The sequence below is a fragment of the Oryx dammah genome, unplaced genomic scaffold, assembly GCF_014754425.2.
Source record: "Oryx dammah isolate SB20612 unplaced genomic scaffold, SCBI_Odam_1.1 HiC_scaffold_2, whole genome shotgun sequence".
Classification (NCBI taxonomy): domain Eukaryota; kingdom Metazoa; phylum Chordata; class Mammalia; order Artiodactyla; family Bovidae; genus Oryx; species Oryx dammah.
The window spans coordinates 194,779,682-194,798,777 of NW_024070186.1; the positions used below are offsets into that span (position 1 = coordinate 194,779,682).

At 50.4% G+C, this 19,096-nt stretch overlaps 3 protein-coding genes across 5 annotated transcripts in view; 2 read left to right on the top strand and 1 right to left on the bottom strand.

Annotated features, from left to right (window-relative positions):
* Window positions 1–4,852, top strand: part of AIMP2 (aminoacyl tRNA synthetase complex interacting multifunctional protein 2) — an 8,007-nt gene extending 3,155 nt beyond the window's left edge. For both annotated transcript variants that reach the window (XM_040231065.1, XM_040231073.1), the window contains exons 2-4: window positions 1,279–1,485; window positions 3,324–3,555; window positions 4,330–4,852. In XM_040231065.1, coding sequence (XP_040086999.1) covers window positions 1,279–1,485; window positions 3,324–3,555; window positions 4,330–4,718 — 828 coding nt within the window. In that variant the 3' untranslated portion in view covers window positions 4,719–4,852. The remainder of the gene's footprint in view (window positions 1–1,278; window positions 1,486–3,323; window positions 3,556–4,329) is intronic.
* EIF2AK1 (eukaryotic translation initiation factor 2 alpha kinase 1) overlaps window positions 4,849–19,096 on the bottom strand; it is a 25,589-nt gene continuing 11,341 nt past the window's right edge. The window contains exons 9-15 of one of the 2 annotated variants that reach the window (XM_040231047.1): window positions 18,478–18,808; window positions 17,182–17,293; window positions 14,929–15,029; window positions 9,131–9,245; window positions 8,813–8,895; window positions 8,125–8,358; window positions 4,849–5,751 (exon numbers count right to left, since the gene is read on the bottom strand). In XM_040231047.1, coding sequence (XP_040086981.1) covers window positions 5,620–5,751; window positions 8,125–8,358; window positions 8,813–8,895; window positions 9,131–9,245; window positions 14,929–15,029; window positions 17,182–17,293; window positions 18,478–18,808 — 1,108 coding nt within the window. In that variant the 3' untranslated portion in view covers window positions 4,849–5,619. The remainder of the gene's footprint in view (window positions 5,752–8,124; window positions 8,359–8,812; window positions 8,896–9,130; window positions 9,246–14,928; window positions 15,030–17,181; window positions 17,294–18,477; window positions 18,809–19,096) is intronic. The other variant, XM_040231056.1, reaches the window with a different exon arrangement.
* Window positions 10,376–13,868, top strand: ANKRD61 (ankyrin repeat domain 61). Its single transcript, XM_040231086.1, is given in 4 exon segments — window positions 10,376–10,606; window positions 11,388–11,485; window positions 12,924–13,594; window positions 13,597–13,868. Coding segments are annotated over 4 exon segments (1,272 nt in total).

The window sequence follows — 19,096 nt, forward strand, 5'->3', positions numbered from 1 at the left end:
AGCTTATGAGCCACTAGATTCCGGAAAATGGACAGCAGCTGGTGATGAATTGGATCTTTGAGGAGGGCATTTATGAGCAGCGAGGGGAGGAACGCAATGTTCCTTAAAGTCACCAGCACACAAATGTGAGCAAGCGTTCTTCCCACACTCACGTTGTACAGTGAGCCCATATTTCTATAGACTCAAGGTCATGGCCTTGATGACCCTTCTGTCTACTTATGAGCATCTTAACTCATGCTTAAGGGGTCCTTTCTTCTCTTGACTCAAATGAATTATCTTTTGTGAGAGCTTGAGAATCTAGACTAGAAATAGGCTGCATGTTGTTACTACTGGGAGGCTTCTCACTAGTGCTTTTTAAATAAGTATGTAGAGATTTATTCCTCAGCAAATATTGTGTTAGTCCAACTCTTTGCGACCCCATGGACTGTAGCCCGCCAGGCTCTGTCCATGGGGATTCTCCAGGCAAGAATACTGGAATGGGTTTCCATTCCCTTCTCCAGGGGATCTTCCCAACCCAGGGGTTGAACCCAGGTCTCCTGCATTGCAGGCCAATTCTTTACCATCTGAGCCATCAGGGAAGACCTCAGCAATATTACTAGTTACTTAAGGTATACCAGTCCACCAACAGGTAAGAGAGATGCAGAGGTTCAGTGAGTGAAGGATGTGAGTATTCCCTGTTTATGAAGTTATACATTTCAGCAGTGAAGAAGTTCTAGATAATTCTAAGATAAGGGAGTGCCAGTACTGCCGCAAAAATGATTCGGGGCACGGATCACACACACACTGACACGTACACACTACCACCACCACCCTGCCCACCCCAGATATACTTCCAAACCTAAAGATACTTTTCAAAGTTGTGTGTGCCCCAGTTTTCCTTCCATTAGTATAAATTATTGATCACATTCTTATTGCCCCCCCCGTCTTTATTTTGTTCATTTACGTAAAGTATTTTGAACTAGTCCGATGGAAGGGACAATCTGTGTTTGTTTTTTTTTCTCATTCTCTGTTTTTAAAGACTTAAGTGCCTGAAGTAGGAGCCTTACAATTTCAAAGTGGTTTTCAGTCGCAGCATGGTTGGTTTTATAGCATTTGGGGATTGATTTCAGGACCTATGGGACTGCGGAAAATGAGATGATCCTGCTACTTCATTTTGATGTCTTTTGAAAGGCAGGAAGTTTGATGAATTCATGGAACTAAGTAGAAGGCAAGTGGCCAAGTTTAAACAGAATGCTTTGCCGTGAGAGGAAATGAATGTTCTGATGTTGGTCTGTTTAGGAAGCCTCAGACCCGTCTCTTCAAGCTCTTGAGTCCCGCCAAGATGATATTTTAAAACGTCTGTACGAGTTGAAAGCTGCGGTCGATGGTCTATCCAAGATGATTCAGACACCAGATGCGGACTTGGATGTAACCAACATAATCCAGGCTGACGAGCTGGCTGCTCTGTCAACCAGCACCGTGGACTTAAACGCCATGCTCGGACAGGTAAGTTCATTCAGCAAGCTGAAGAACATCACAACGCTGGGTGGTAGTGGGTGCTAGAAGATCGTGCTAGTGTGACTGAAGCCCCAGTTTCCACGTTTTCAAAGATGGTACACAAAGCACATTCTTTTTTCCTCTTCTGATTGTACCTGCACGGAACAGATGCGTGAGCTGTGAATGAAGCCAGGCCGGCGCTAATGCAGCTCTGCCGTTCTTGATGCAGAGGAGACTGGGAGGACCCTTAGGCAGAGGAGGGGCCCAGGAGTCCCTTCTTCCTGCCACTCGTGGCAGCTCCGAGCAGCCTCCGAGCCCTGGGGAAGCAGCTGTTGGGTGGCTTGTCGTGCTTCTCTGAGTTTCCCCCAAGTCAACCTTTGTTCCTCGGGAAGGGCCTGAATTTCAGAGCTTTGGCTGCCCAGGCACAGATATTTCACCAAACCTTATGTAGTTTGTTGCCGAAAGCAAGTCACTGTCTCATACCTCAGACATATTTTGCTTAAATCCATTTGCTCTATTAAAATTCAATTGCTGCAGCTGATATAGGGAACAATTCAATACACAGAGAAAGAACATCTTGTTAACAACTGGGTACAGAAGGGTTCGCCCCAAGAATCCCCACTAGCACCACCCCTAGAATTGACAGTAGAAATGGTCCTGCTTGAAAGCCTAACAAGTGAGGCCACGCTGCAGTGTCTGGCCCAGAGCTGTTTTTGAAAACGTGCGTCCCTCTGCAGTCACGTGTCCCTTCATCACCCAGTTCACGTTTGCATGAGACCCCACCCAGCTAGTCCCCCGGGAGCCAGTCTGCATAGGGGATAAATCGGTGAGCACAACCGTGTCGGGTGTCCCGGGGTCGGAGGGGCCTCCCTGAGCTCATGGTGCTTCAGATGAATTTTGATACTGCAGAAGGCAGGGTCAGGTAACACGATACGTTTGGAGAAATGGAGAGCATCCAGCCTAGGTCCACGGGAAGAGCGTCAGTCAGGAGTGACCTGGCCAGACCAGACCAGAGGCCAGATTGTGGCAGGGCTGTGGACAGAAAGCCGAGCCGTTTGGCCTCTGCTGTATCGGATGAGTTCATTCGTTACGAAGTGTGGAAGTACAGAAATAAGATAGTCTGCATCTAAAAGGGCAGTGCATGTCGTAAATCACCTGTAATTAAATTTAGAAAACAAAAAGGCAGTGCATTTCAGCACTCTAATTCAGTGTCTCCCTTAGCCAAGACCCTTTTCCTCAGGGCTCTTCTGTGCTCAGTCACTCAGTCATGTCCAAGTCTGCGGCCCATGGACTGTAGCCCACCAGGCTTCTCTGTCCATGAAGTTTCCCAGGCAAGAATACTGGAGCGGTTTGCCATTTCCTACTCCAAGGGATCTTTCCAACCCAGGGGTCGAACCCATGTCTCTTGAGTCTCCTGCACTGGCAGGTGGATTCTTTACTGCTAAGCCACCTGAGAAGCCCCAAGGGGCTCCTCATTGGCACATAAGCCAAACTGCTGTAGAAACTATATACTGTTGAGCATTCAGTTTAGTAAAAGGAGTAATTGTGTGTGTAATTGTCTTTTTAACTTGGGGAAAAACAGAAGTGTCCTTCCCACCATGTTGTACTGACTTGATGGTAAAGTCACTTGTTGGCGGGAGTGTCCGTGCGGGGCTGGAGGGACTAGAGTCGCTGCTGTCCCCGGTTCTCACCAAGCTGAGAGCCGCAGGGGCCCCCTCCCGCCTCAGCTGAGGCTGGGGTGTCGGTGGCGCCTTCCGGGAGGTGACACTTGCTCGAGCTAGCCTGGTCGGGTTCTGACTCATGTTGTGGGGCGTGTCCCTGCCCCCTGGCGGTCTGCCGCTCCCCAGGACCACGGGGCACTGAAGGACATCGTGATCAACGCCAACCCCGCCTCGCCACCCCTCTCCCTGCTCGTGCTGCACCGGCTGCTGTGCGACCACTACAAGGTCCTGTCCTCGGTGCACACGCACTCGGCCGTGCGGAGCGTGCCGGCCAGCCTCCTCCAGTGCTTCGGCGAGCAGACGAGGCAGCAGCCCCGCCACGAGTACCAGCTGGGCTTCACCCTGATCTGGAAGGACGGTGAGCGGCGGGACGGGCTGACGCCCACCACATGAACAGGAAGGGGCTGGGGGGCTCCTCGCCGTCCGCCCTCAGGTCTGACCCCCTCTGAGTCTGGAAAGCCCGAGGGCTCTGCAGGAGCAGAGGCGTCCTTACCCAGAGATGCGCTCCATCCTCAGGGCACTGCTGCTGGCACGTTCCAAAGCCTGTCATGATGTGGGGCAGACACTGGCATTCTCTATCCTAAGGGGGCTGCCGCTGGCACGTTCCAAAGCCTGTCATGATGTTGGGGGGGGGACACTGGCATTCTCCATCCTCAAGGGGCTGCCGCTGGCACGTTCCAAAGCCTGTCATGATGTGGGGGGGACACTGGCACTCTCTCCTAACAGACGTGACCTGATACAGGACGGCAGGGCGCCTCTCCAGTCAGGCTTCCCAGAGGGACATGAGCCCATGTCCATCCCGCAAGGCCCGAGAGTCAGGGCCAGGGCAGCAGGAGGTCTCGCTGGTACATGAGACCCCTGATTCCCAGTCCTCATCGCCAGATCCTGGGGTACAGGGCCGTGAGCAGACGGTTGGAGGTCCTTCCAGCTTGAATGCTGTCATCACCAAATACCAGAAATGGTTACTTGATAATATAGTTGGCACTCTCTTAACCTAAACTTTCTTGAATATTAGCAATCTTTTAAGTACCACTGGGTGCATGACTGACCGGGACCCCCCATGCCACACCGCAGGAACACTTCTCTGGTGATGCTGCCCTTTCTGACATCTCATGGTGTTTATTCCTTTCAGTGCCGAAGACGCAGATGAAGTTCAGTGTCCAGACGATGTGTCCCATCGAAGGGGAAGGGAACATCGCCCGCTTCCTGTTCTCGCTCTTTGGCCAGAAGCAGGATGCTGTGAACTTAACCCTCATAGATAGCTGGGTGGATGTAGCTATTTTTCAGCTGAAAGAGGGCAGCAGTAAAGAGAAGGCCGCCGTGTTCCGCTCCATGAACTCTGCCCTCGGGAAGACCCCCTGGCTTGTGGGGGACGAGCTCACCGTGGCTGATGTGGTGCTGTGGTCCGTGCTCCGGCAGACGGGGGGCTGCGGGGGGGCGGCACCAGCCAACGTGCAGAAGTGGATGCGGGCCTGCGAAAACCTGGCCCCCTTCCACACAGCCCTCAAGCTCCTTCAGTGAAGCTCGGCCTCTCATCTTCAGGGTTTTAAGAATGGTGCTGTTTCGTGCCTATTATTGGTAAAGGGACTCATACTAAAATCAAAGCCTTTATTTAGGCCAAGGGTCAAGTATCAATAAAAGCATCACATACTTAACTTGTGGTTTTCATTTTATTTAAAATCCATGGACACTGCGATATACCATGACAGCTGCCGGCAACGCGTTGGGGTGCAAACAGGAATGTCACGTTGCTGCCTTGAGGAATGTAGGTTTGGGGGATGCGGGTCTGTGAGGAGGAAGCCCGTGGGAACCATGCAGGGCAAAGGCAGGGATGCTGAACGCGCAGCTGCCTGTCGATGAGGGGGTGTGGGTTTTGGGGTGATGCCTGGGTGAAGGGGAAGAGAACAGGAATAGGCTGGGTGACGTGTGCCATGTGGCCGGCTGACATCTCGTAGTGAGTTGGGCAGTAGTGTGGAGGGCCGGGGGGCCAGCAGCTGTCAACTCAACAGCCCAGCAAGGCCTGGGCTCCGGCAGAGAGAGGTTCAGAGCACACCGCATCCCTGTGGCAGAACATTCCAGAGGATGTGGTCACGGCAGCGCTCAGAAGTGCTGAGGAAGCGGCCTGCATTTCACGGTCAGGGGTTGGAGGGATGGTGATATTAAGGTAAGAAATCCAGGAGAAAGGGCGCACGGGGCAGAAGGGAAAGACGAGAGCAGGTTTGGTTCCAGTTGTCTCGTGTGCAAAATACCAGCCTTAAAAGGCACTGTCACAACCTCACTTTGATGAGTCCTGTAGAGGATTCCTAAATACAGTTAAGAGTTACACCAGCTACACCCTAGTAAAGGTTGAAAATTCACACTCCAGTTGACTGTTTCGGTTGAAGAGTTTAAGTCCACTTTCCTGTTCATAGAGCCCTTGAGGCTAGACGGGCACGCCCCCGTCTCTCATGTCACCCTTTACCCCTTTGTCCTGAGAGAGGAGACTTAGCTGCTTCCTTAGTTCCTGAATTTCTTTCTCTTGCTCGACTATCTTCATCTGTAAGGTGAGATTAACCTGTGAAGAGAGAAAATTTTAAGCTCCACTGCCTCAGGTTCTTCCTTTACTTTGAAACATACAGGCTGCCTCTCTGCACAGTGCTGACCCGCGTGGGTTCCAGTTCCCACGGCTTACTACACATCGCCCAGCCATGTGGTCGAGCGTCAGTCACCCAGGTACAGTGACTGACTGCCTGAGCACTTCAAGTCCACAGCACGCGATGTGACCCACCACGCGTCTCCTGATTGGGGACAGTGCTCACTTCTCTTGGAAGCCCTGGTGGCTGGCCGCCGAGCGAGTGAGTCGGTTCACACGGTGGCGCAGCCACGCTGCCTCCTGTTTCCCACAGATAAACCCACTGACGTTTTTGAAAGGGGGAATCGGCCAACAGATATGAAGGTGCAACCGAGCAATGAGAAGGGACAGTGCTGGAAGTGAAAATCAAACACACGGCATCCCAGGCAGGACAGCTGATGCTGGGGCTGCGGATCGTGCCACCATCCAGCGCCGAGTGAAGGCGGCTTATCAAACAGGAAGAGGATGCAGACGTCCCCAGGAAAGAACCCCTGGGGACAGATCCCAGCATCAAAAGTGCCCAAGACAAAATGCCAGAAGCTGATGCAAACTTGGCAAGCAGGGTGACAAGTCGCCAGAGGAAAGGTGCTCACTCCGTATCCTAATCACAGGATGAGATGAAGGCAGGCACTGCTCAAACTACTGGAACACTTTAATGCTCCATTGTAGTTTTATAACTTTTCATGTCTGTATTCATCTCTAACTAGATAATGCAAGAGTTTTAAACGTTTTGACAAACACTTTTAAAGGTCAAGCAGTAACTGTTGGCTTTTTCCCATCAATGATTATGCTGTGAGCTCCATGTGGTCATTTTCACAGCCCTGCACTACACAGAGTGCAAAGTGAGGGCCACGGGTATAAACAGATGTATCTGTGTGGAGGTGTGGAAAACAGTTCTACAAGGAGAAATCCTTTCCATTAGTACCAAATAACAATGGTCTCCGCTCACCATCCTCACGGGGAGTTAGAAAATCCCCTCCACAGGAGGAGATCATGCTAACCACCACATCTGCTCCTTTCAGAGGCTCAGAGAAAGCCACTGCACCTGCCTGCTTACTGTTCCATCTAGTAAAATTCCCTGCTTTGACTCAAAAATGAGTAAGACTTAAACAGGAGACAAACCAACTAACCAGCTGCCAGTGGGTCTCCAACTCGTGAGCCTCAGAACCCCTTGGAGGGCCTGTGGAAGCACTCACGGCAGCCCCTTCTCCCGCAGCTTTTGTTTTTAACAGGCTGGTGGGGGAGGGAGGGGGCTCCGAGAATTCTATCAAGTTGGTGGTGATTTTACCCGCTGGTGCGGAGTCTGCTCCCCAGAAGCAGCGCGTTCGCACACTGCTGCCCACATGCCGGGGGGAAGGCCCTCGGAGACCTTGTTACGAAGCAGGTCAGGGGCGCAGAGCCCCGGAGTCCGTGTTTCTAATGAGCTCCCAGGTAAGGCTGGTGCTGCTGGCCGGAGGACAGCACCAGAGAACCTGTGAGTTTCTCTCTGAATCCAGACTTTTTAAGTCTTGGAAAGTTTCTGTTCATACCCGGAGTGAAACACCAAGTTGGGAAGGAGGGCAGGGAGGGGCTGCCTGGGGCAGCACCTGCTCATGGGAGAGAAGGCCAGACTCCCATGCCCGAGCACTGAGCTCTCAGGCTGGTTAAGGAGGGCCTGGCCAGACGGGCTGGCTCCCCTGGGCATCCCTGCTGTCCTGGATTCCCCGGTGCGTGCGCCTTTCTGCTGTGCGCTCAGTCATGCCCGTTTCTTTGCAGCCCACCAGGCTCCTCTGTCCATGGGATTCTCCAGGCAAGACTGCTGAAGCGGGTTCCTCCGGGGGATCTTCCCGACCCAGGGATCGAACCACTGTCTCCTGCACTGCAGGTGGACTCCCTACCTCTATGCCACCTGGGGAAGCCCTTCTACCAGTACACACTTTATAACAGTTCATAAAAGGCCACATACCACGGCTGGGAAGGAAAACCAAAACCTTCTGACAGCAGGATGAGGCTCGAAACTGGAGCCCGAGGTGACCACCTTCAGCGTGGACAGCTGGCAGCGGTCACCTGGCTTGCCTGACAAGTGCGCCACTGGAAGCTCCAAGAATGGGGTGAGATATTTCGTTTCTGTAACCCTTATTCTAAGCTCAACTGCTCTTCATGAAATGGGATTCACAATTTAAACCATGTCTGGCCAGTGCCTCTCTTGGCTTGGCCCACCTCTTCCTTGAGGTGCTCTTTCTCTTCAATAAACTTGTTTTTGCCATGGGAAAAACAAAACAACAAGCTCCATGTTGGACCTCCTGTTTTCCCCAGTATTAAATAAGTCGTACATACATTTCCAGAATTTTGGAAGAGCTCACTCTGCAGCAGCTGGATGGCAGATGGCCTCTGGGCTGAGTTCTTTCTGGTTAAGTGCTGGATGTACTTGGCTTGGACGGGACACCTTTTACTGAGGGCCTCGGGGATCTGTCCGGTCCTCAAACCTGTTAAAACGTGTGCTCGCTCCATTTCTGTCCCAAATGGCTGAAAGAGCTCCAGCAGGATCACGCCCAAGCTATACATATCTGACTGGAAACAGGGGAGACGGTCATTGAGCAATGGAACACACAGTGACATCATGACACCCGCGGATTTGAAAACAGTTGTTGACTCGCTAAGTCATGTCCAACTCCTTGTGACCCCGTGAACTGCATGCAGCACGCCAGGCTCCCCGTCCTTCACTGTCTCGCGGAGTTTGCTCAGACTCACGTCCATTGAGTCGACGATGCCATCCAACCATCGCACCCTGTCCCCCCTTTCCTCCTGCCCTCCCTCTTCCCCAGCATCAGGGTCTTTCCCAACGATGCAGTTAGAAAGTGAGGCTTTCCCACTATGGCCGTTTGATGTGAGAGAGAATCTACCTACCTTACTCCACCACCTCCAGAATCATGTGGATGCCAGGGCTTCCCCTGCATTTACTGAACTTTCTGTTACTTCTGACTACAGGTAACCGACAAACTGGGTAAAGGGGAACCAATCCTACCTTGGCGTCATACTCGGATCCCTCCAGCTGTTCGGGGGAAGCGTACAGACACGTACCCACTCTGGAGGTGTGCGTTGGCGCCCCTGTGATTTGAAAAGTCAAAGATGAAGCCTGGCAGGGTTAGCACCGGCCACGTGAAGACCCCTGACCCTGAGCAGACACTGCAGCTCCCAAGGGAACGGTGCTGCTTCTTAAAAATCACACCTTTGCTATTAAGTCTTTATGATTCTCTTTAAATACTGACAGTGTCCAACCGTGTCTCTCTCTCTTTTTAATGTAAAAACAAACCAACAAAAACCATCACCAAAACAAACTTACTCTCCCCATTTGCGCTGCCCCAGTCTGTGTTTTTCTGGATGATGTCTGCACAGGCCAGGCCAAAGTCTCCTATTTTTACTTGCTGATCAGGGCCATGAAGGAAAATATTTCTGGGCTGTAAACAAACACAATACGTCAATTCCCTGGTGTTCTAAAACAAACAGTGAAAATGAGTAGATGTTGAGACTTCTCAACTCAGGAGTTAGCAGCCCTTCGTGAATTAGCAATGAGAACCGTGGCTCTCAAACTCGGCCGCACTTCACCGTGGAACCGGAAACAAATCTCAGTGTCCAAGCCACTCCCTGGACTAACAGATTTCCAGGGGGTAGACACGAGCACTGACATTGGTTTCAAGTCCCCAGCTTCTAACATAGAGCATGCTTGTACACAAGCGCACCTTAGCCCTGCTGAGACCTCAGAATCACTGAGAAGCTTTTTAAAAACTACTATCCTTTCAACAAGTCAAAGCTGTTGATTTTTCTTTTCTTAATGAAAAAAAAAAAGAGGAAAACGTCTTTTTTTTTTTTTAAAAGCTCCTAGATGTCTCCTCTGTGTCAGCCAGGGCTGGGAACGACCGGGCCACGCTCTGAACGTGCACATTTTACTCTGTCAAAGCAACCACTGCAGGTCCAACACGTCCCCCTTGGAGCTACCCCTAGACCAGCGCGAAAAGACCCCTCTGCTGGAGGCGGGAGGAGTCCCACTGAAAACCGAAAAATGCTCAGGTTAAAAGCCAGGTTTTCTTAATTTCAACATAGCCATTTGTTTGGAGGCTTCCCTGATGGGTCAGTGGTTAGGACTCCAAGCTTCCAACGAAGGGGACATAGGTTCGATCCCTGACTAGGAAACAAAGATCCCACGGGCCTCATGGCCCGGACGAAAAAATAAAAGTTTTATTCGAATGTGTAAATTCCCCTATTTTAGCTTCATCAGTTTTCTTTAATAGTAGCTGAATGGGGAAGAGAAAACAGAAAAAAACAATCTTGTGTACAAGATGACACTCTGAAAACGTTATGACTGAGGAGGAAGTCCTGGAAACAGCGCTTCTATTGGCGCAACAGATACAGGAACAACAGGTGAAAAAGCTGGACTCTGAGCTAAAAGTGCGTCGTGTTCATGGATACGGTTCTCAGCAGTTCTAGGTCAGTTCTAGAACTGAGCTGGAAGAACCCCAGAGAGTGGGACTGACCGATTCCGTACTGCACCTTCCCTGAATCCCTAGGTTCCCCACTGGAAGCTGTGCTCATGGGAAACATAACCAAGAGAGGCAGCAAGGGGCGGGCGGCCGACAGGCCCAGGGCCCCGGAGGGCGGCAGAGCGGCCACGCTGCACGCCCAGCTCTGCGAGGCCATCATGCGACAGGACTGCGCCACGCTCCGGGCCCTGCTGAGGAGCCACCCCGTAAACCAGCCCATGACCGTCCCGGCCAGCTCCACGGGCTGTAGCCTGGCCAACTCCAGGCTGCTCCTCAGCCAGGTACTCGCCTCCCCTGCCCGCTCACTCAGCGCCCTCAGCATGCCCCGGGCCGGGCAGTGTGCCCTGAGCCGTGTCCTGCCGAGTGTGAGCAGAGGCGGGGCTCGCCCGGCTGGGAGAGCCTTCATGTCACCCTCTCAAATGTGCCAAGGCTACATCTGTGTGCTGGAATCACTTCTCCCTTTCTTACACATCCTTTTTCCATTGTCTGAATTTTTATACAATGAGTATTACCTTTATACTTTTTTTTTTAAGTCACCCTCTGCCCTAATCTTGCAGTCATGCTGTAAGGCCACTACATACATCTTTTTAAGAACCTGGGTAAACAACTCTGCTAATCGTCGACAACATAAGTGGCATTAACTTGGAAACCCTGAAAACGCAGCATTTACTAATGATACCCATGACTTCGGCAAAGCCGTAAACTACACAGAACCTACTCGGCAATGACCCTCTGGGTTCATTTAAATTCGAAGGGACTTGACAGCAATTACCATTAATTCTACGCAATGAGCTCATCACAAGAAACAACTTTCAAAGCTTTAAGTGAATTGTACCTGCTCCCTTGGTAAATCTGCATTAATGTAAAATACAGATTTTTTATAATACAGAATTGACTAGCGTGGGGTCATTTAAAACAAGCAAAAGAAAAGGATAATTTCAGTGCAGATAGCAGAAAAATACTGAATTAAAGAGATTCTAAAACATAATCCCTTTGAGGGGATTAACACAACTGTTATTTCCAACTACACTGGGCTACTTGTAACGTACTTCTCCCCCCAAGGAGACGCTGTCCTTCATCCCCATCCACCTGGCAGCCAAATACGGCAAGGCGCAGAGTCTGCTTTGTCTGCTGGAGCGCGGGGCTGACCCGGAAGTACGGTAAGTTACCACGACGGGCCACCGTTTTGAAAATACGAATAAATGAGGCCACACAGATTTCAGTGTCCTCTTCCCGGTCCTGTCTGGACTCGTCCATTCCACCAGGGACGGACTACAGGTTACCTACCACGTTTTGAACAAACCAGTTTCTTTACTGACTAGAGATCCTCCGAAAAACTGGAAATAATGCGAGAACACAAGTCAGTCAGCCCACGTAAAGCATTGTGAGTATTAAGTGCTCAGCAATGGTTCGTGCAAAATGAAGTCCCTGGTCACAGCCCTCAGGGAGTTTAATGACCTAAGTTATATATGAGAGACAAGAAAACAGAAATAGGCAGAGATTTTCTTGGAAAGAAGTTTATCCTGCTTCCCAATATATCTTCACCACCTAAACCAAGGCTGATACTTCCTAAGTGTCCTATAAATACCATCTAAATGAATGGAAGAAGTACATGGTATAAACAAAAGTAAAGCCCCAAATCCTGACCGTGCTCTGGAAAGGCCCCCAACCCACCGTGCTGTCACCATCCCCCATGAGCCCCACGGGGGTCTGCAGACCCACTCACAGGCCTCCCAGGACTGGAGCGGCAGCTCCCCCACCCCTCCACCGGGACTCCTCGGTACACCTTCCTCGCCTTGGGTGGGCCGCAGACCTCTGGAGAACTCTGCCTGTTTAGTAGCTCTGTCGGCTTAATCCTTCCACATTCGACTGGAAGCTCTGCCAGGTGGGGATGCTGCTACTTCCCCACTTCCCTGTCGCAGGGCTTACACTAAATCCACACAGATGAACTGAAAGTTATCCAATTCCAGGGGAGCGGTCAGATGTTCCTAAGAGACCTTCCCCTTTCCCTGCTAAAATCACAGAGTTCTGAAGGCAATCGTGAGAGACTTCAGTAACGGAGACGAGGGCTGATTTGTCAAACCCTTGCTTGGCCTGGGGTGGAGCAGGTTCTGAGGGTGAACTCCAGAGGCAGCCCCCGCCATCCGCACATGGGTGAAAACGCCAGGTTAGAGGAGCAGGCGCGGGGCCACCAGGGACTGAGTCAGCAGGCGCCCTGGCCCTTCACGGCTCACTTCAGTGGGAACCCCTGGATCATGCAAGAGCCCAGGCAGTTTTACTGAATGGCTGCTAACTCTGCACACTCCCCTGGGGAGGGGCTGGGACACAGAGGTAACGGAGATGTAGCCTGGAGGAGGCCACGAATCTAGCAGGAGTTGCAGCTGACACAAGCTATGACAGGAAGCTGGGCCCCTCTGCGCTGAGGCATACCACCCTGTCCCCTCAGAATGCTGCAATACCCCAAGAAAGTAAAGAGCAATGCAGACTGTCAGGCCCACCTTTCGGGTAATCACGGGGGACTACCGTAGGCCACAGCTCGCCCCCCCAGGCCAGCCCCACTGTGAGCTGAGTGTAACCTGCCCCGCATGCCTATTCCAGGGACGCGCAAGGCTTCACCACCCTGCACCTGACGCTGCTGAACTGGCCCATCACCTCGACCGCGTGGACGAGGCCGAGGAACAAGATCCAGACGATGCTGACGGACATCCAGAGCAACGCCGTCCTGTGCCTCCGCATCCTGTGCGCACATGGGGCCCAGGTGAACGCGCGGGTGGACAGCGGCCACAGGCACTGCCCGCTGCACCTGGCCACCATCTACGGGACCCACCTGGTCCTGTCCATCCTGGCACAGAACGGGGCCCAGGTCAACGCCCAGAATGGGTCCAGCATGACGCCCCTGCACATGGCTGCCAACATACTCAACAAGGAGATGATGGAAACGCTGATTGCCTGGGGGGCCAACGTCAACTGCGCCATCTCCTCCACGGGCAACACGGCCCTGAAGCTGGCGGTGTGCACCGCGTCGAGCAAGGCCGGCCGGCTGCTGGCGGCGGGCCTCGGCTGCATTCGCCTGCTCCTGGTCCACGGGGCCCAGGTCAACGCCCGGGACCACGACGGTCAGGCCGCCATCCACGAGGCGTGTTCCGGAGGCAGGCAGGCGATCATCAACCTCCTGCTCGAATTTGAAGCCAACGTGAACCTCTTAACAAGAAACGGGGAGTCTCCGATACACACGCACCTGCAGCGTGGCTCCAACACACGAGGCCCGGCCCCCTGGCCAGGCTGCTCTTCCGCTCCTGCCCTCTGAGGCGGACCAGCAACCAAGGAGCCCTACCTGCGGGAGTCCTGCTCCCAGAATTCCACCTCCTAAGGGAAACCCTCCTAAAGCTATCTCAGAAGCCCTTATCCCTGGAAGACATCTGTAAAAGAAACGTCAGAAATATTTACGGGGAGAAACACAAACAGCTCTTGAGGCGACTCCTCCCGGGGGAGATTTGGAGTTCCGTCTACGGCCATCACGACTTAGCTCGTCTCCTGAAATGAGACCTCCGAGCTGCACAGGGCCATGGGGCTCCAGTGACTCACTACCCTTTCTGGCGAGACGCGTGCCCAAAAACACCTGCACCGTCACCTTATACACAGGTACAAACTACTGGTTCTTAAACCTTCTCGAAAAATAAAGTGATTTGCACAGTAACTTTTGCTTCCTAAACAGTCTTTTAAGAGCATTTTCCAGGATTTAACTTTTGCCCCCCAAAGGTAAGTAAATTAATTTAAAACTCTCTGCCAAAAAAAGAGGGCTTCTCCAATGGCTCAACAGGTAAAGAATCTGCCTGCAATGCAGGAAACATAGGAGACAGGGGTTCAATCCCTGGGTCGGGAAGATCCCCTGGTAGAGGACATGGCTACCCACTCCAATATTCCTGCCTGGAACCCCACAGACAGAGGAGGAGCGTGGTGGGCTATATTTAGTCCAAGGGGTTGCAAAAGAGTGAGACATGACTGAGCAACTAAGCACACCAAAGCAGTAAATATATATTTTTCTCTTTTTTTTGGCCGCGCCAAGCAGCTTGTGAGATTTTAGTTCCCCAACCAGGAACTGAACCTTTGCCCTTGGCAGTGAAAGCATGGAGTCCTAACCATTGTACCACCAGTGAATTCCATTTTCTCTCTTGACAGTCTTATAAAAAATTGGAATAGTTACTGCAGTTTTTTAAAACAGCAGAAAAAAAAATTCCCATGTTAAATTTCCTTTAAGAGGAATAATTATAGAAACAGATTTTACCTCCAAGGCAGGAAAAAAATGAATATTTTTGTCGGCATGAAATATCTTTAGCAAAATGAGTTATATTAGTACTGAGACCACCCTCAGTATTAACACCTGAAATGAGCTAGAATTTTTGAATCCCCCAAGATTATTCCTTTTAAATTTCCCTTCAAGTTTTCATGTTCCAGACCTATGGAATGATGACTTATGTAACATGAACGTAAAGATAACCTCCGAGGTAAATGAACAAAGGTACACAATCTCATTTAATTTAATGAACCGATACCCAAGGCATCCCAGTAAGCAGCTGTCAATGACTGAATCTCCCCCACTTACCTTCAGATCTCTGTGTACAATTCCCATGTTATGTATGTAAAATACACCTTCCACCAATTCCTGAAAAATTTTTGTTGCAACACTGGCCATAACATAAGGACCTTGAAGGTGTTAAAAAAAAAAAAAAAAAGTTTCACTTTTCTAATAGTTTTCACTCATTAATTAATATCAAAATGCAATGAATGCAGTTACAAATATGTTAACCTGTGACACCGATACAACATTCAGGTTTTCCGCACTTCCTTAAGGACTCATCTCCCAAGCAGAAGCCGTGAAGTCAACTGCTCACAGGGCTGGGGTGAACCACGCTCCTCTCACAAAGACAGCACACAGCAACACAATGCACACCGAGGAGGACGAAGACACATACAGCTCCTGGGGGCCCTAGATACCCCAGGCGCCACCGCCCGCGACTGCGCTGAGCAACGTCTGGAACGCTCTAGGTTCATGGGAGGCAGGGACACTGAGGAGCTACTGGAGAGATGCTACATCTCCTCCTCTCTGCTGGAAGCCAGCCTTTTCTGAGTAGGCCAACTAACCTGTGTTTTAGTCCAAATAAAGGGGCCCAGTGTCATTAGGAGTGAACAGCAAATGACTAATTATACTTAGTTGAGTCTTGGCCTAAAATCAAGTCGCATCCCCTATTTTGATAATCTATTATAATACAGTGAATCTCAACTTTGGACACATGTTAGAACCAACAAGAGAACTTTCACAAAATAGACCAAAGGCCAAGCCCTAACCAAGATCAATTATATAAAAGTTATTGCTGTGGGCACAGACAACATCCTTTTTAAAAAGGATTTCATTTCTTAGAAAAAACAGTCTTAGATTGACAGACAAAATGAGACAGTGCCCGCTTACCCCACCCCCAGGCTCCCTGTTGTCAACACCTCCACCAGTCTGGTACATTTGTCGCAATCAATGCACCGATCCTGCCAAGAGTCCACGGGTTATTCAGACTTCCCTAGTTTTTACCTAATGTCCTTTTTCTGTTCCAGGACTCCATCTAGGACACCACATTACATTTACTTGTCATGCCTCTTGAGGGTCCTCTGGTCTCAGACTTTTCCTGTTTATGATGACCTTGACAGTTTTGAGAAGGACTGGTCAGGTGTTTGGTAGAACATCCTTCAGCTGGGATGTGTCTGTGTTTATCTCGTGATTAGACTGGGGTTATGGGCTCTGGGGAGGAAGACCACAGAGATACCCTGCCCCTTCTCTTCAGCTCTTCTCAAGTGCACATACTAGCAACATGAGTTATCACTGTTGATGTTGACCTTGACCACTAGCTTAGGGGGTGTCTGCCAGGTTTCTCCCACTCCAGAGTTATTCTTTTTTATCGCCATGTTTTGGAAAAGTTCCCCAGGTAATTTCAATGTGCAGCTTAAGTTGAGAACCAGTATGGTAATATTTTACAAACATTAAGCTAACAGAGTTATTTCTAGAGGATATGCTAGAACTGTGGGGCAGGGAGGGGTGGGGGTACTCTGGATCTTGAGGGAGACAAACTTCTGACTACATACCCTTCTGTAAGGGTTTCTTTCAAGGTCTCTTTTTGTAAAAGTGTCACATTTTCAGGCTAAAAAGCTAAAATAAAATATTTAAATGTTTTCCCTTAAAAACATTTTAAAGACCTTTTCTATCTACAATCCCTAACCTAAATTCTAGCATATTACTCCTGTGCTGTATGCTCAGTTGCTGAGTAGTGTCTGACTCTTTGTGACCCCATGGACTATAGCCCACCAGGCTCCTCTGCCAATGGGGACTGTTCAGGCAAGAATACTGAAGTGGTTTGCCATGCCCTTCTCCAGGGGATCTACCCAACTAAGGGATCAAACCCAGGCCTCCCGCACTGTGAGCAGATTCTTTACCATCTGAGCCACCATATTACTCTTAGATATTAGCAAACTATGTACCTATGACAGTGAATGTTACTCACTCAATCGTGTCCAACTCTTTGCGACCCCGTGGACTGGAGCCCGCCAGGCTAATCTGTCAATGGAATTCTCCAGGTGAGAAAACTGGAGTGGGTTGCCACTTCCTTCTCCAGGGGATCCTAACTGACCCAGGGATCGAACCCGGGTCTCCCACATTGCAGGTAGATTCTTCATCGTCTGAGTAACTTCCAAGCAACCTACTTGTTTTTAAAACTGTGATTTTCCTTTTTCCCCCCAATCTCAAGCATCCAGAGGCAGAAGACGATCTGCCTGTCACTCCTGGCCAGGCCCCGGGACACCCCCCGGTACTCACAGGTGGCCTCGTCCACACTCTGCCGGGCCCGCCCGCCTCTCTCCGCGATCCAGTCCCACAGCGAGAGCTCACACAGCTGCATCTGGATGTGCAGCATCAGGCGGTACGGCACCTGGGGGGACACGGGCAGGCTCTCGTCGCAGATTCGCTCACAGGCATCTCGAGAGGACAAAGGCTCCCCGCCTGCTCTAGGCCAAGCAGTGGGCGATGGGCTGTGGGCAGAGGCGCTCGGACAGACAGGCCTACCCAAGAAGCCTAAAGGCTAGTGAAGGAGATGGGAGGAACAAAGCAACACTGAAGACGCGGTGTCATCACCGAGTGGGCGGAGGGTAGGCCCAGCTGGGCTTAGGTAGGTGGCAAATGGAAGAAGCTCTCAAATGTAACAGAGGCCATGGGCCCAAAACTGTTTAGTCGGCTCTCAAGATACACTTTTTAAAGCTAAGATAGAATACTGGACTGACTGTATCGCATTCCACCACTCTATGGATACCCCAGAGTGTATACCCGCTTTGTTTGACTTCAGTGGAACGGAAATTAACCATTTGTCTAAGAAAAAAGTAAGCAACAATTAAGCTCACTGCAGCCCATTCAGGGAGATTTTCAAATGTATTACAGAGCAATGAAAGGATTTCTCATGAAAAGTCTCTCACACTCAACTCCTGTAAAATTCAGGGGGACCTACTCAAAATTTTGTGCATCGAGAATACATGCACAGAGCCTCGTGTTCCTGGACAGCCAGAATTAACTCTGTGAATATATGGACGGTGTCTAAAGTTTTATGATCCAACATAACAGATGGTGTGTAGACCCTGTTAATGTTACTCGAGCATGTGGGAGTCTCACCAGCATTATCAGTGGAATCCTAATTAGTATAAGACCCTGAAAGATGACCAGGTGACCTCACTAGGATGGTCTTCTAAAGTCAGGTTCCAAAAGACAGAAAATCTTTCTCCACAAATACATTTTGACAGTATGAAGCTAACATACCACAGAAACAGAGCGTGAGAGATAATTTCTATCCCGAGGTGTACATATGAAATGTCTAGGGAAGGAAAGGGCCCGGGCAAGGAGGTCAGGAAAAGGTGAGCGTTAACTGAGGGGAAAAGGGGAGACCAAACACAAGGGCCGCGGGTTAGGAGGGACACAAGAAACGAGACAGACCACGAGGGCAGGAGGGCTATGGGAGAGACGGGGAGGCAGGCAGCCTGGGAAGGGGGCTCCCAGATCCAGCCACTGGGCTCCACGCCATCACCACCAGGAAACGGCAGATCGGCAGGTCCTGGGAGAGGCACCGACCTCTGTCTGCCCCAACAAGTTGAGGTTTTCTTCAGAAGATTCCTCAGTGGATGCGAAGTTCTCCTCCGGGTCAGAGTTATGCTGAAGCGGCAGCCGACGCCCAACAATGGGTCTGGAAAACCCATCAGCCACGTCACTTTCGCGGAGCTCAAGTGATGATTCGAAGTCACCAGCATCTCTGGAGACTACACTGGAGCTGTAGTTTACCAATTCGTTATTCTGATTGTCTTCAACACCAGGTTTTCGTAATGATTTTTCTTCTTCTGAGGTGAATTCGGCAAAAATAATGGATGAGCTGTTACTTTCATCACTTTTAACATCATATTGAGCGCTGCAGGGGAGGAAAAAAAAAAGTAAAGATAAAAATCAATGTAAAAAAAAAGGTCAAGAGTACTACCTCAACTGTTCCTTCCAGGCTATATGTATACCTTACTGGTAAACTAACAAAAAAGACAACCAATCTGTCTAGCAGTAGTAATTACTTAAAAATACTGACAGGAAACACTTGAGAGGAGAAAGAAAACAGTTTAACATTTTGTAATGAAACTAAGCAAGAAGAAAGTCTAAACCACTCCTGAGCTCCTTGGTTGCAAAAGGCAACCCAAGGAGGTGACAGGAA